We start from the raw sequence: 17,529 nt of genomic DNA on the forward strand, positions 1-17,529 counted from the left end.
ATATGTGACCCATAGTCTCAAAGCGGTATCAGGTCGGGATGAATTCGGCGCTAAAAACCAAAATCAAAGTCATAAACTGGGTCCATTTCTATTCGTAACAGTGGAGAATAAATACAATTTCTTTAATTACAAATAGCTCAAAATTCGTATTTATTATCATTTCAATGCTAAATTTACTCATTGGGGTCCGAGCAACGTGATATATTAGAAGGTCTGATAACCGAACGTAATTATGGGCTTGATTCAACATTGTTGTAATCGACTATATTTTGCGTCGGTTTGAGAGTATTTCCATTTCAACAATGAGCCCATAAAAATTTGGGTTATCAGACCTGCCAAGAACAAGAACACGTCAGGTCCTTGTCAACCCGACTTAATACCGTTCTGGGATGGCGGTGGGATACAAATGAAGACTGGTCTTCAAATAGACTACTACGCAATTATTGATTAAATGAACACAAGTCTCATATGATGTTTTTAAATTTTAATGTATTTTGCTTAAAAGTGCAAATTTTATTTCACAAAACATATCTAGCGAGATATGCTATATCAATGATTAAAATCGGTATTTTGTCGAACCAAAGTGCACATATTTTCAGGTTTGATAACCGAACATAATTAGGCTCTAGATATGTTGTAATGGGAAATATTTTGCGTTGATTTGAGAGCATTTCCATTACAACCACGAGACTGTAAAACAAGTTGGGTTATCAGACCTGCAAATAAGGACACGTCACCTCAAGCCAATCTATTTAAATATAAACGACACAACTTTGTTATAGAACACATTTCTATCTAGATATAAATATTTTATTTTGAATCCTTTATTCATCCCATAGGGAAAATTCGTCTCTAGGGTATATTCTAAGGGAAGACTGGAATAACCCAGACGTCAGCCGCAGTGAGCTAGGGCGAGGTGACTTGCTCAATGCCGCACAGCGCAGCGGCGGATGATCGAACTCAGTACCTGTCGGGTACGAAGCAAGGACCGTACTACTGAGCCACGCTGCCCCTAACTCCTAGTTAAATTCTTAAACGTTTTTGAATGGCAATGCAATAGATCTATGAGGACTTCAAGAGACTGTTTCACAAAATGGATTCTTTTTATTCTTTAATAACAAAGTTTTAGACATTTTCTTATATTAAAAAAAAATCATATAGTGGTTTTAAGACCCTTAAGGGGGGGTGGGGGTTGAGAGGGGTGCAATAGCTCAATTGGTAGAGCAATCACTATACACGCAAAGGGACCGAGATTGATTCCGCTTGAAGTCTAGATTTTTTTCTGATTAGGTGACAAGCATCGAAACAAAAATAAACATTTTCTCTTGTCACAGGATTTTCAAAATTAGTTTTAAGGTTGTTAGGATTTGACAAATCGCACCCCAAAGCGGTTGCTGTTGCTTGATTGGTGTAATTTCCATCACAGACAACAGCGATGACACTGTGCCAAGCTTCTGTCACGAGAGTGATTGCATCCTTGACTATTTGTGCCTGGGTGTTCGCATTGATTTTGTCCAAGAGAAAATATCCGATTGGCAGTTTAAAATGTTTCTTTAAACCAACCACCATGACGACTAATGTTTCTGTGGCCAATGTATCCTCACAGCCGGTGTGGAGATGTCCATAGTTAACAGAGCCCATGTATGTTTGCGTACCAGTGTCATAGCTGTATGCTTTCTTTATGTGCATGGCATCAAACATGATAACTACTTGTCTCCGTTCATCGCTGAAGTCCTTCTGTAACGTATCCATTACCTCAGACAGAAAACCTGGACTGCAGTTTCTGGTTGATGCCCATTTGCGTATAGTGGAAGGATGTGGCAAAGCGAGGAATTTCCTGACATACTCGTATGCCTGAGCACTATAGAAGTGAAGGGTAACAGCAAAATTTTTAACTTCATCAGTGTCACGCCTGCGGCATACGCTGGTCTCGGTTGCCTTAATCTCATTTTCAATTAAAGATAAGGTTTCTTTATCAAAGTTGAGTTTCAGCAAATGGTGTTCCTCTGATGAGAGCAATTTTATTTCCTCCATTTCATCTAGGATGCTCGATATGGTGGCGTCTCTTCTCTTTAATACCTGGCGAAGACATATAATTGTCTTCCCTTTCTCTTTAATGACTGACTTAGCCTTTTCAAGATTGTCTCTTAAATTTTCCAATGCAGTATTCATTTCAACTGGTTGGTTTGTATAGCAATGGTCTATCATTACTCTGCTACATTTTGCGGACACCTCTGTGTCACTTTCATGGTTGGAAGTACAGTTGACGTCAGCTTGAAAAGAACGTTTTTTGGGGGATTTTCGACGAGGTTTAGGTGTTGGTTATTTATGACTAGGGTGGGAAGGAAATAAAGACGGAACTGCACTATTGCGTAAGACTTTTCTTTCAGTGTCAAGCTCATAATCTCCAGGAACGAAGTGATCACTGCAAATCTTAGAGTATTTTGTAGGTTTCCATGGGTTTCCACATGTATCTTGGCGTGACACGCGGCTAATCCACTGAATGAGTCGTTCGGGGTCGGAAAAGGGGAACCTGAAATATTAGTTTGTATTTATACCGGTAAAAGTAACAATCTAGATAACAGCTGTACAATAGTAATGAATTAAATGTTGATAGATATACACGTTTACAAATAGTGGAAATTACAAGACAGATAACAATATGTTACGTTGATTGTCGGGAACGGCAAAACGTTGCTACTACAGATTATATTATACTGTATTAAAACATAAATATATAGCCGACGAGAACAGCTTGTGTCTATCGACTCAAAGTCATTATCGTTGAATTATCATCTGAAAAGTGAATAACAGAAGAAGGTCTAAAAAAACAATTGAGCTTTTATATAGCGCAATTTCCACTAAATGTGCTCAAAGCGCTTTACAATGGGTTCCTGGTCAACAGCAACATTTAACATGTAGGACGGGACATGACGCCTGTTAGGCGATATTACAATTTTTCGGACAAAGACAACGCTGTAAACGACCAGGTACTCATTTTACACCTGAGTATAGTGAGAGAATGTGAGTAAAGAGAAGATGTGTGGAGGAGAGGGATAAAGGAGGAAGAGGACTATGATTGAATATTGATAGCAAATTAGTGATTTTAGAGATAAAATGGACTAACAAACATCCGTGACTTACGAGTGAAAACTCCTAATGGAATCCTTTTGTTTTCGGTTATGGCAACCAGTGACAACACACGTGTGAACCATCTTTTCTCAACAATCAAGCTTGATTAGGTTTGTTTGTTTTTTTTTCCCCGAGAACGTTAGTATGTGGATCCTTGAAGTCTCAAAGAGAATTCCTGAATTTTATAATAAAAGCTTTACTTGCACTTTTAAATATATTTGACCAAGACAAATGAAAAAACAGAAACAACAGTGAATAATCCTATAAGTAAATGTGTGCTCAGCAGATAAACAAAATAAAGATCTGTGTATCAAAGTGTGCTTGTAATTAAGTATGAGGTCACACACACACCCATGCCGGTATTGTTTGCCCCAAAGCAAAATAGCCTTATCATGCCACAATGGGCATGGCGGCGATGGTTCCTTGCATGGCACGCGTGACGCTACCGCCTCTCACTCCAGTTCATATTATAAGCTTCTTGACGTGCACTTATTTCCAGATCTGATAGCCCAAACGAATTTGTTAAGGGCTAATTGTTGTAATATAAAAGCATTCGCGTCTCTAAAATTCGGAACTCCAAAATTCGGATGTCTCTATTATCCGAACAGATCGCCTCGGGACGGATTTTTTTTTCTTCTTTATTTGTACCTCCTAATCCGGACATTCTTGTATCCGGATCAGAGCACTAATTTTGGGAACAAGTTATTTCAATATAGTGGATGCATGAAAAATTGTAATATCGCCTAACAGGCGTCATGTCCCGTCCTACTTGTTAAATGTTGCTGTTGACCAGGGACCCCTTGTAAAACGCTTTGAGCGCATTTAGTGGATATTGCGCTATATAAAGCTCAATTTTTAATGACTCTAGAATCGAAAAATCAGACTGACCGATGCCGCCAGTCCGCCTACTCTTGTTCAATTAAATCGACGAATGATTAAAGTATAATTCGATTTAAAACGCCTTGTCACATCCAATAAAAAATGGAAGTGCAATGTGTGTGCAACAATCAAAGAGTAGAACGCTTGGCCTTTTGGCCTTTTTATTCATATTTTAACCTTTTTATACACGTTTTAATAAATTCACGTATGGCTGAAATCGGGTGTATTAGTAGAATCAAATAATAAAAAAATATCAATGTGCTCAGTTTGAGATCATCTACATGTTCCATCCACACGCAAGTATTGGATCCGATAAACTAAAAGGCATAAAAATATATTCAGAACAAACCCCCCCCCCAAAAAAAAAAAAAAAAAAAAAAAAAAAAAAAAAAAAAAAAACAAATTAAAAAAACAAACAAAAACAAACAAACAAAAACAAAACAAAACAAAAAAAAACAAAAATCAACAACGAATAAGCAAAAAAGATAAACAACAAACAATAAAAAATACAAACACAATATACTGCAACAAAAAAACAAACAGAAACAAAACAACCCCCCGACAGTAATATATAAAAGTGCTTAAAAATCAGCTAATTTAAAGGGACAAAATATAATCTCCCAACAGTTATACTGTCAGCTAAGGACTTTTGACAATGCCAAGAGAAAACCAGTATTTATTGCCATGTGAAAAACACAATCACAAACAAACAAATCAAAAACAAAACAAACAAAAAAAAAATAGAACAAAAACAAACTAAAGAAAGAAAAAAAAACAACAAACAGAACAACACAAAAATATAATAAAAACCAAAATAAAAACAACAACCCCCCCCCCCCAAAAAAAAAACAACAAAAAACAAAAACAAAACAAAACAACCCCCCCCCCTCCCCAAAAGAAAAAAAAAAGACACAAAAGCAAACAAACAGAGAAAAAAAACTCGAAGGTTCTCTTTCTTATAATTGTATTTCTAAATTCACTCTCAGTGGTCCAATTTACGTACACATATTTTCAGGTCTAATAACCGAATGCAATTAGACCTATGGCCTTGATTTAACATTGCTGTAACGGACAATATTTCGCGTTGTTTTGAGACTATTCCCAGTGCAACAACGAGGTCATAACAATTTGGGTTATCAGACCTGTAGATAAGTACACGTCGGATCCTATTCATCCCACATAAAATCGTTTTGAGACGTGTAAAATCTCCGTGGAAATGCCAAGTTCGGAGCAATGAATGTGGTAGTGGCAAAGACGTTTTCTTGGGTACTGGTATGCAAGGGGAAGGTCGTAGTTAACAACGAACAACGGCTTTTACATTTTTCACGCATGAAGGGGCTCTCAATTCCAGCCAAAATGTCGACACTCGACACCAGGTGTGTGCCGATTCATGGTGACATGGAAAGATATTTATAACTATATGGACTCTCCCGTATTTATTAATAGCGTAATGTGTCAGCTATACCATAGAATGTGTGTTCTCGGGCATTGCTATACGTCACATGTTATTGTGTTTGTTGCGGCTCGATAGGACTTGACTTCAGATTCTAAATTGCTTTTATAATATGTACAGCCATACATAATACCGGGCTTCCAAATCAATCACCTGTTACTTCATGGATCGCCATGTTGAAGATATTTTGATATTCATCTAGTGTCAGAGAGATTCAAAATGTCTGCTCTATCTTGCCAAGAAGGTAATCCGATTTATTTCTCTATTTTCATTATAATTGATTTGTTTTGTTTTTTTGTTGTTTTTTTTTTAAACCAACAATTGAAATATCTGACCAATCGTCTCAGTACCTTAAACTATTGTTATACAGAGCAATATCCACTCAACCCTCTCCTTACCACCTGCAGCAAAATCGTCACATTTGTTACATTTTTCTTATTCAGATTTATTTTGTACATTACAAACTTTGAATAACAATCTTTGTTTAATTAATAAGAACATAAAGTTTTTTTGTAGAGAGATTGTTTGAGTTACAAAAAATCCATTTGTCTGCTGGGTAAGCATGCCATTTTGGGAAAATGCGGAAAATGATTGGTAAGGAGAGGGTTAACGTGATGATAACGCTTTACAAGGGCTCCCTCGCCAACAGCAACATATTATAATATGTAAGATGAGACATCGTGACTGTTACTGTTAGGCGATATTACAAAAAAAAAAAAAAAAAATTCCGACAAAGACAACGGCCAGGTACTCATTTTTACACTTGAGTACGATGAGAGAATGTGAGTTAAGATATGATAAGATGCAAATTAAGCATTGCTTCCCCCCCCCCCTTCCATTTTGATACAATGATACTACATCGCTCACGTGGGAACGCGGTCGTTATTGTGCGGCTATGTGGTCTAGTAGTATAACTCTCGCCTTCGGACCGGAAGGTGCAGGGTACGAGCCCCGATCTGAGCGGCGCTGAGTCCTTGGAAAAGGCTTTTTACTCACATTCTCTCACCGTACTCATGCGTAAAATTAACAGCCTTATCTCTGTCGGCAAACATTGTATTATCGCCAAACAGGCATCATGTTCCATCCTGCATGTTATGTGTTGCTGTTGGCTAGTGACTCCTTGTAAAGCGCTTTGAGTACATTTATTGGATATTGCTCTATACAAAAAAAAAATTGAAGAAAATTGTGACTTTTCGCTTTGACACCATTTTAGCAATAAAACTAATATTAGATACTTTAATTTTGACTTTGGGATCGTCAGTTTTGAGTGCAAAAATACGCACGACGAACTTCCGTTGTTGTTATAAATCTATTTATACAACATACCAAAAGACTACATAATATATACCAATGTTGCAAGAATGCTTAATATCACAAGGAGAATTGTATATTCGTTAATGGATCGATTTGAAGTGACACAAACGGTAAGGGACTAACGAATATGCAGTTCTCCTTGTCATATTAAGCATTCTTGCGACATTGGTCACAGACTGTCCAGCTTGAAGATGACCAATGGCACGTGAATGTTGTTCTTAACTAAGTCGTGACATCGCGTAGATTAATGGATGGTATTTTGCATTGTGTTTTCCAGCTTTGAAAATGTTTCAACAAGACACGAATGGCAAAAAAAATAATAATCTACAAACTTCTTGTCCATAGTAATGGGCTAAAAGCTCATTTTAGCACGTGCGCGACGTGGTGAGTGAATTTCAGGTCAAAAACAAAAACATCGAATTTCGGTACACAGAAAAGCTAATGGTAAACAACTCAGTGGAAATCATTAGCCTACGTCAACGGATAAAAAAGTAACGACGATTTTAAATGTGTACACTTTCTTTTTGATCGCAAATAAATACAATATATATATATATATATATATATATATATATATATATATATATATATATATATATATATATATATATATATACGTGTAACCCATCGCTGCAAAAAGGTACTAAGTCGGGGTGAAGTGAAGCTGATGAGTGGAGCCGAATTTTAAACTGAATATTATATTTTATACACATACGAGTTGAAATGAACGACTTACTTGAGAAACGTGTGATTTGTCTCTCAAACTATAAACAGTCGTACTGTTGCGTAGTTGCACACATATGTAATGGCTTGTGATCGCATAGTGGTGTTTTTCATAGATGGTAGTATTATCCTTTGCGTTGTGTTGTAGATGTTAATAATGACGAAAGAGTTCAAGGGCCGGTGATGATAATTGAATGCACAACACCAAAACATTCAAATAAAAGTCCAGATTCCAAGTTTCATTTCTTACAGTTTATTTGTTTGTGATAAATTCAAAATCCAAATCATGATAAATTCCAAATCCAAATCAAATAGCATGGTCATAATTCAATCAGTTTCATAAATTCCAAATCCGTAAAATCAGTCCACATGTAAAGTCAATTTTGCCTAAGTAACCATTTTCAATATACGTGAAATATTTCTAAGTCCGAAAAAGCAAATAAATGATGGTGAGCACAAAAGGTTTAAAGTGTGCAGCTCATGGTCAAGTTGAATCAGAATCATAAGGTAGAATCAGAATAATAATGATCCCGTTTTCCTCGAAACATCCTCTTTTATCCCTATCAAAATTTTACCCACAGTTCCATTGTTTCCACGCCCCTTGTAGTTTCGACAGTTCCCTGTCAGTCTATAATCCAACCCCTAATAGTAAGACCCAATCATATTCAAACCTGAAACGTCAATTCCTACATATTGATGTTAAACCCCGCCTTTTATGATATAACATTATTTTGATAAATGCCCGTTTCACATGTTTCAACACGATAACCTATCCCTAAACCAATTTAAGAATGATTGATTAAATAGTACTCAACATGATAACCTGTCCAGTAACTTTGACACAAACGGTCTCAAGTAACCTGGACATAAAACTGCGCACACGTGTCATGCGTCTCAAATAGCTTGGACATAAAACTGCCCACACGTGTCATGCACTGACCAAGCTTAACTGATATGCCTGCACTATGTACTCACTAAACCCATTTGCTGATATATATAATTGACAGTTTTGCACCAAATTTCTTAGATAACCTTTTGCATAGGCTTACTCTCTTACATACGCCCCTTTCTTAGAATTTAAATTGACTTAAAACAATTTCAATTAAAAAAATAACAGTAAGAGATTAAATATATATCTAATGTCGAACTAAAATGCAATAAACAAATGTAAGAAATAGTCTATATTTTTTAAAATGACAAATACTTATACCAGTTAAACATTTAACAACTTTAAACTTTAAATTCAAAAACACCAAAGTTGATTACAACATTCATATATATCGATTATAGGTTTTAAAGTATTAAATTCACAAACATCAATTTTGATTACAACATCTAGATAGATATATATCGATTATAGGTTTTAAAGTATTAAATTCACAAACATCAAATTTGATTACAACATCTAAATAGATATATATCGATTATAGATTCTTTTTTCTTTCAAATTACAACATCAAATCTATCAAAAAGAGATTAAAATTTAGATTTACCAACACCAAAATTGATTAAAACATTTATATTTATCGATTAAACTTTTTTAAAGTATTACAACATCGACAGTAAGATATCATTTATTTAAAAATTCAAAGAAAAAGTATCTTTTCACCTTAAATTCCATCTTCATAGCAATAAAAGTGTTTAATTCTCGTCATATCCCATCACACATACATATTATTGCGTGAAAAAGGATGGTTCAATTTCCATTTGTGATATACTCACGTTATCTTATTCAATCTCAAATTCAACTCTATACGACATGGGTGATAATCTCAGCTTCCATGTATGTCTACTCATTTACTGTCATCTCAAAACCAATACCTTGTATATTCCCTTATATTGTATGATTCCATTGAAACAACATTATTACATTAATTCCAACTTATAATATGTGGTACAAATAATATTTCATAGACATCTAGATTCAAATACGAAGAATTATATTTCAATTAGTAATAAAAAAAAATATTTAAAAATAAATCATAATAATAACAGTATCATCCTTTTAAAATTCAAGTTGAAGTTATTATCATTCATTGTTCATTGTTGATGTTTCAGTTTTTAAGCTTTTTAAGTCACGACGGTGTAGTTTACAACTACATTGAAATCAAATTGTTCTTTGTGGTCATCCATCAGAGGTCACATTTCTCAGTAATCCGTTCGTTTTGAGAATGGTCATCCTGTAAAAATTGTCAGTAATTGTTAATTAAGTCATTGTCTCCATTTAGAATGAGTTTTCATGTCATGAAAAAAAATATATCAACTATAAGAGTTGAGGTGATTGTATCTAGTCTACGTGTTGCATTGTTGTGTGTGTTGTGGTCACTGAATAGCCCAAGTGTCATAAATTCACTTTATTTATTGTTAATTAATTAAAAACTTTTTCCTCTGTAAATGTCTTCGAATTATCACCATAATGTCTTCACATTCAAATATTTAGTGTTTAATAAATAATCAGACATTAGTCTGTCCGACTTGTTCACATCACATATTTAGTGTTTAGTAAATAATCAGTCATTAGTCTGTCCGACTTATTCATATTTAGTACAGTGTAAATAACTAAATAAGTAAAATCTAACACAGTATGTGATTGTGGGCTGTTACTAAAGTGACCAACTTTTGCAATTAGTGTGTTGTATTTGTTCGAGTCTTTTGAATTTGGGACGAAAAAAGACTCTACAGGTAGCAACCGTATGCTTAACCTGTTGGGTTGTTTCTTGGTCTTGTGACGTCGCTGTAATCCATTCATCTCCGGCATCTGGGTCGATTCTCCTCGTAGATATTTGTGGTTGTCTCGTGTATACGTTGAGTCTCATTGTAGATGAAATTGTAAAAAATTCAAGATTAACTGTGTGCGAGAAGTTTGACTTATCCAGCAAATCAAAAGAAAGTTGTGAACTCAGCCATGTGTTGACAAAGAGTTCGTGTGTAGTAGTCGACAGAGGTCGTGTGTTGTAATTGTCTGTGTTTGTTGATCGAGTTTTGATGAGGTGGCATGTGAGTACACACCAGGTAGATGATGTAATCTGTAGAGTACCGGTGGGTGACGCGAGTCCAAACACCAGGTAGATGATGTAATCTTGCAGAGTTCCGGTGGGTGATGTGAGTCCACACACCAGGTAGATGATGTAACAATAACGTAGTCTAGTAGTGTATGTAGTAGGGTCGAATAAGGTCAACAATATTTTCGTTATTTGAACGCAGGTTGTTGAATATCATACGATAATGAATCCAAGGAAATCGCTCATGTGGCGTTTTGCGATACTTTTTCCTGCATTGTCTTATATACATATATAGCCTTTATCTTTTACAATGATACTAAGACAGGCTTTATTATAATATTCAATGTTTATAAGTTGTAGATATGGGTGCTGCACACTTGTATATTGACATAAGTTTAAATTTGAATACGCTCACCACTGCATACGAAGGATGTAGTATTGTTCACAATTGGACATCATTTTTGTAAAAACAATCGTATCTTGAACGTTTATGTAATTATTGACATCGTACATCGTTGGGTATTGTTGTCGTAGAAGTAAATACAAGTAATCCAATTGTTCAATAAAGAATGTAAATATAAAATGGTTCATGGAAGAAATCTGTGTTGATACAGATATTATTTCATGAATTCTGTCAAGTTTGTATAAGTTGAAAGGTACGTTGTAATTGAGGTTGCTGTGTAGTTTGTAGTCTGTAGATTGTGTTGATTCTGGACGTATCAATGGCGTAGTCGAGATTTTTACTCCATTTTAATGTATTCGTGGATAGACCAAAGGGATTAGGACATTTCCGACCTATGTTGTGGTTGTGTTTGAGTTGCCTCTGTCGTTGTCATCAGCGTTCCGTTATGACTGATGTTTTCACGTGTCCTCTTTCGTGATGACTGTATAATGTTTTAGTGTAAACACTACTTCTGCCTTTGATTAACTCGAATTATTCCTCTTAGAAAATCCCTAATTTAATGAATTATGATCTTGTTTATTTTATCATTATTATTGGTGTTATCGTAGCACTTCCTACCATTTCAATTTATTGCTGAATGATTACACACTTAAGATTTGACAATTGAACATAACTTCTTCTTCAACTCAGTTACAAATTTTATGATATAAATGTTAAATTCAAACCACGCAGTTAATATTGATTACAATTACAACAGCAAATTGATAGGAGAAAAATATGATAATCAAAATATTCGCAGAAACAATATACACTCTGGTCAATAAAAATTCAATGTCTCACACCTTTGCCCTCGGCTTATAATAATATTCATATAACTCATTGCGATGTGATCTCGCGCCTCTTAATATAGCATTGATAAATGTGTGCGCTTTAACCACGCGCCTCGTATTTATAAAAATTATCCGCATTCTGTATTCTTTCATAATGTTAAACCATGCGCTATAATCAAACGCAAAATAAAATATTCCCGAACGCCTCATTCCTGCGTCTCGTAATTTAAACCGTGTACACTTTAATTACCGCGTCTTACATCACTGCGCTCATTTACCCACTATGCATTTACAGCATTTTACCATATGGGTTACTTATAATTCGCTGATTCTTAACAAGTTAACCACTTGTGTCACAAATATTATCAGCTCACATGACATGATAATGCATTTTCAATATTTTGTTATTCTTCCGTAATAACATTTTAACTCCGATTACAAGACATCAGTCTTTCATAATAATTAATACTCCGTCATTTTATTTGTTCTCCGACTTTAAACCAAAAGTCCGTTATTCCGTTATTATGAGAATATGTCTCCTTTTAAAAATCACGATGAAACGCGTTTCAAAACAAAACTAAACAAAACAACGATTGACTCATATTCCGCATAAATCATTTCAACTTAATTTCCGGTGATAAAATCCAAATGTCTTATGTAATCTATTATAACGCCATATCTCATTACAAATATAAAATTAGCTCTGTTGTCGATTACTTGGCTGCGTTAACCACACATTTATTACCAAGAAAACAAACAGATATAAAACTTTGCTCTTTGCCATGAACCCATGAATCTCAAAGAGTCAATATCAACCTACCAATTCATCCCTACCGACGGGAGAAAAATATAATCAATGATGTTGTAATATGACAATAAATACCATAAGACATTTTTCAATTATCAAAACTTATAATTTACGTGTTGTTATTGCCATCGTCGTCTTGAGTCATTTTGACAGAAAATAAAAACGTAACAACATTAAAGAATGACCAACTGTCTATGTTATTCCAACAGTAACAGACAAAAATTGAAATAAAAATCGACATGACTTTGTTACTGAGCTTAACAAAACATTGTCATTAACGGTACCAAATAATATTCGAAGATTTGTTCCTAAGCGTCTGATTGTAAGTAAACGAATTTTCATTTATTTTGAAAAATAAAACGGACTAAAATATTCATTTAAATACTGCAATTTTTCTTCATCTCTCCCTCTCCTCTTTTTAAATATTTAAAATACATATTATAGCATCAATATGATATTATTATTATTATTATTATTATTATTATTATTATTATTATTATTATTATTATTATTATTATTATTTATTATTTTGCCGTTCTATAAAAAATTGCTTTTAGTTTTTAATATATTTTCTTATTCCATCTATGGTTCTTAATTTCAATATTATTTCGTTTAATTTTTTAAAATTCCGTCTTTTATCAGAATTTTAGGAATCATCTATAATTTCAATAATTTTTTTTTTCAACATTTCATTACAAAACAATTATATTACTTCACCTTCAGAATTGACATTCATTTTCTTTTCCAAATAAAAATATTTTCCTATCTGTTCACAATTTTTCACTTCAAAATTCGAGTCTCACAAAAACTTTAATAGATGTTAACACCGCAACAATATACATTTCTTGTGTATCCATGGTTCTGAATGATAACATCTTTACATCATGGTATCAGGGCTCCAAATAAAGATATATAAGAATCCTGAGTCACGACACCAAATAAGATACATAATGTTGCGTAGTTGCACACATATGTAATGGCTTGTGATCGCATAGTGGTGTTTTTCATAGATGGTAGTATTATCCTTTGCGTTGTGTTGTAGATGTTAATAATGACGAAAGAGTTCAAGGGCCGGTGATGATAATTGAATGCACAACACCAAAACATTCAAATAAAAGTCCAGATTCCAAGTTTCATTTCTTACAGTTTATTTGTTTGTGATAAATTCAAAATCCAAATCATGATAAATTCCAAATCCAAATCAAATAGCATGGTCATAATTCAATCAGTTTCATAAATTCCAAATCCGTAAAATCAGTCCACATGTAAAGTCAATTTTGCCTAAGTAACCATTTTCAATATACGTGAAATATTTCTAAGTCCGAAAAAGCAAATAAATGATGGTGAGCACAAAAGGTTTAAAGTGTGCAGCTCATGGTCAAGTTGAATCAGAATCATAAGGTAGAATCAGAATAATAATGATCCCGTTTTCCTCGAAACATCCTCTTTTATCCCTATCAAAATTTTACCCACAGTTCCATTGTTTCCACGCCCCCTTGTAGTTTCGACAGTTCCCTGTCAGTCTATAATCCAACCCCTAATAGTAAGACCCAATCATATTCAAACCTGAAACGTCAATTCCTACATATTGATGTTAAACCCCGCCTTTTATGATATAACATTATTTTGATAAATGCCCGTTTCACATGTTTCAACACGATAACCTATCCCTAAACCAATTTAAGAATGATTGATTAAATAGTACTCAACATGATAACCTGTCCAGTAACTTTGACACAAACGGTCTCAAGTAACCTGGACATAAAACTGCGCACACGTGTCATGCGTCTCAAATAGCTTGGACATAAAACTGCCCACACGTGTCATGCACTGACCAAGCTTAACTGATATGCCTGCACTATGTACTCACTAAACCCATTTGCTGATATATATAATTGACAGTTTTGCACCAAATTTCTTAGATAACCTTTTGCATAGGCTTACTCTCTTACAGTACACGTTACAACGCCACTGTTCTGATATGTCTACGTTTAAACTCAATATTCTCCATCTCAATCTTTTCGACATAACACTAGGAACGTGCGGGGTGTCAAATTTCTGTTCTTGATGTGTGACTTGTGGTCCAAGAATCTGGCACATGTTTTTTTTTCATATTAAAAATAATTTATTACCAGGTATGCATCACTGTGCCATTTTCCCCGGTGATGATCACGGTGGGGCAGCTCATCGGAGTTTCCAAGAATGTACACTGAATCCTGGGCATGAGAAATTCCTGATTGTTGAAGAGTTCATGAATTCACAGTTTTCTGAGAGTTTCGGAGACCACTCTGTTGACACAAAGGCGTTTTTCTTAAATTATATTGACAGGACAGTGAGGGTATTGACATCTTACACTAGTGAAAGTCGCCCTGATACATATCTCTACTCCAAAACACCGTACCCATTTAAAGATTACAGAGGGAGCAACATGTGGATGAGATGTGGGACAGGTTTCTTGGACAAGGTGAGCTCGTCGAGCTCTGTTGTTGATATAAGTAAATCATGTCCGTGCCTTGATTGTAAAATGCCTAAGGGTCAAACTCCAAAACTGGTAGAATGTTCCTATTATTTTGAAGTCGTGACAGCAGCCCATATTGTTTTCGACAAATGTGAAGCCCAGTGGGCAGTTTTTGAGTTCTTTTATGATGTTGAACCTAGAGGTGAAAAGGTTGCTTTTCTCTATGGGGTAGACATTCTTGAAGACGAGTTTAACAAATTGGTAACAGACAGATGTTGTGTGTTATGTGTTACCCACGACGCTTGCTTGGCAGAAAAACTTCAAGAACTCTGTATTCCGTACAGAAATTTGGGGTGCTTAAATAATCCAACTGGAATTTTGATATCCCATCCACATGGGGCATGTAAAAGGATTTCGATTGGAGAGTTTAATCACGTGAGGTGTATTGCACAGACATGTACTGCTTCTATCAAATTAAAAAAAGGTAGAAAAATTCGATTCTCGGGTTGTCAAGATATGACGGACATTGTAAAACAGATAAATGACCAGCTCATGGATGACAAACCTGTCATAGGCTACGTCGAGTCTGATGAAACCAAGACCATTAGGTTACTTTGTGACGTCACTCTGTGTCATCATTCGAACATTGCTGTAGAATGTGAACTGAAAAGTCGATTTGAGTCACTTTTCTATGATTTCAATAACAGTTGGTGGCGGCTTCCTCCGGGCATAGACCTTGTTACAGAAAATGGAAAATGCTTCACACTCCTTCACAATCCCGCTGATGCAAATACTATATCGGTATCGATGGAAATATTTATAAAGAGTATCGATTCTGAAGCATCATCACTTCGTCGTTACATAAGAAATAAATTCTTTGGTTTATCAACGCCCGCGAAATATTTCACATATATTACTTATGACATGGCATCTTGCCCGGGTAGTAGCGGTGGGCTCGTATTTGAAAATATGACACCAAAGTGTTCGATGGTTCAAACCACTCACCATTTTGGCTGTATGGGACAATATAATAGAAGTGTTATGATGGACAACGACGTCAAATGGCCGCATTACTTGCCATTAACAGATGGACATCGACGATAACATTCGTAAATGAGGCAAAGATGGTAAACAAAAAAAAAACAACAAAAAAAAAAAAACAGCAAAATGTGAGCTGTTATATATTGCAATATCCATGAAATACTATGCTCAAAGGGTATTACAATGGATCTCAAGCTAGCAGTGACACTTAACCTGTAAGTCGTGATTACAGTTATTTTCGAGAATACGTCTAGTGGCCAGATTATTATTTAGCATCCAGGTATAGTGAGAAAATTTGAGGAAATAGTCTTTTACAAGGACCCCCCAACTTTACACATTATGAGAGATTGAGTATGATCTGTGACCAAAAGGCGGGTTGAGTTGAGCACGTTTAGTGGATATTGCGCGATACAAAAACTCGTTTTATTTATATCGTCTATTATTGATAGGTTATTGTTAAAAGGATTTTGATTTCAAAACCTTACATGTTTGATACATATTTTGTTCTTTTTTTTTTTTTTTTCGAAGCTGTTGTACTCATTTTTGTTCATAGCTGTTTACAGTCCACATCTTCTAGAAACTTAGTACAGACCTGTCTACTTGTAACATGAAATATTCGTAGTTTTCAGGGAAAATAAAATAGTAGACATTATAACTGTCTTTAAAATTCACCAACCTGTTCATGATAATTGAAATTATACTTTTAACTCCTTTATAGATAGTTCGAAGATGACGTCACTCAGGTCTTTGTTATTGTTTTTTGCCATCCGCGTTTATGAGTAATGCTCACTGAACTGTATTAACCTGACTATAAACGTTCATGGATACACACCGTTTTGTGTGTTGGTCCGTTATACTTCCGGATGGCAATGTTATGAGCTTCTTAGCCAAGCGCATACTATCTATAGGCTAGTTCTGGCACTAGAAATTCGTTATCAACAGGTTTTATTGGATTACAATCTTTATAAAGTTATCAGCATGGATTCGAAAATTCGTAATTCTACGGAATTTTTGTATTAGTTGGCAGGTCTGTCTTAGTATCACAAAGAGACAACGACCAGGGTCTTGAATAAAAGCATTTATTCAATTGATTCCAATTGACATTTTTCTATTATTATTTTTAAAATTATTATTATTATTATTTTTAAATTATTATTATTATTTTTAAATTATTTTTTATATTATTTTTATTATTATTATTATTATTTAGTCATTTTTATTATTTTTTATTATATTATTTTATATTATTATTATATTATTATTATTATTATTATATTATTATTATTATTTTTATTCATTATTATTATTTTTAAATTATTATTATTATTATTATTATTATTATTTTTATTATTATTATTTTTATTACTGTTATTATCATTATTATTTTCGTTGTTTCCCTTTGGGTTTATTATTGATTTTTACTTTTTGAGTTTGAAAAAAATATATTCTTGTATGAGTTACATTGGCAATTGCCTAAAATAAACGT

General features: G+C 34.3%; 1 protein-coding gene across 2 annotated transcripts in view; it reads left to right on the forward strand.

Moving 5' to 3' along the window:
- The first annotated feature begins 5,548 nt into the window (after positions 1-5,548).
- Positions 5,549-17,529, forward strand: part of LOC144979902 (uncharacterized) — a 27,890-nt gene continuing 15,909 nt past the window's right edge. The window contains exons 1-2 of one of the 2 annotated variants that reach the window (XM_078927166.1): positions 5,549-5,708; positions 14,680-16,197. In XM_078927166.1, coding sequence (XP_078783292.1) covers positions 5,684-5,708; positions 14,680-16,106 — 1,452 coding nt within the window. In that variant the 5' untranslated portion in view covers positions 5,549-5,683 and the 3' untranslated portion in view covers positions 16,107-16,197. Of the gene's footprint in view, positions 5,709-14,679; positions 16,198-17,529 lie in introns of those variants that run through there. The other variant, XM_078927165.1, reaches the window with a different exon arrangement.

The sequence above is a fragment of the Berghia stephanieae genome, chromosome 9 (assembly GCF_034508935.2).
Source record: "Berghia stephanieae isolate SIO BIC M18660-M18661 chromosome 9, UCSD_Bste_1.3, whole genome shotgun sequence".
In the NCBI taxonomy this organism is placed as follows: Eukaryota; Metazoa; Mollusca; class Gastropoda; order Nudibranchia; family Aeolidiidae; genus Berghia; species Berghia stephanieae.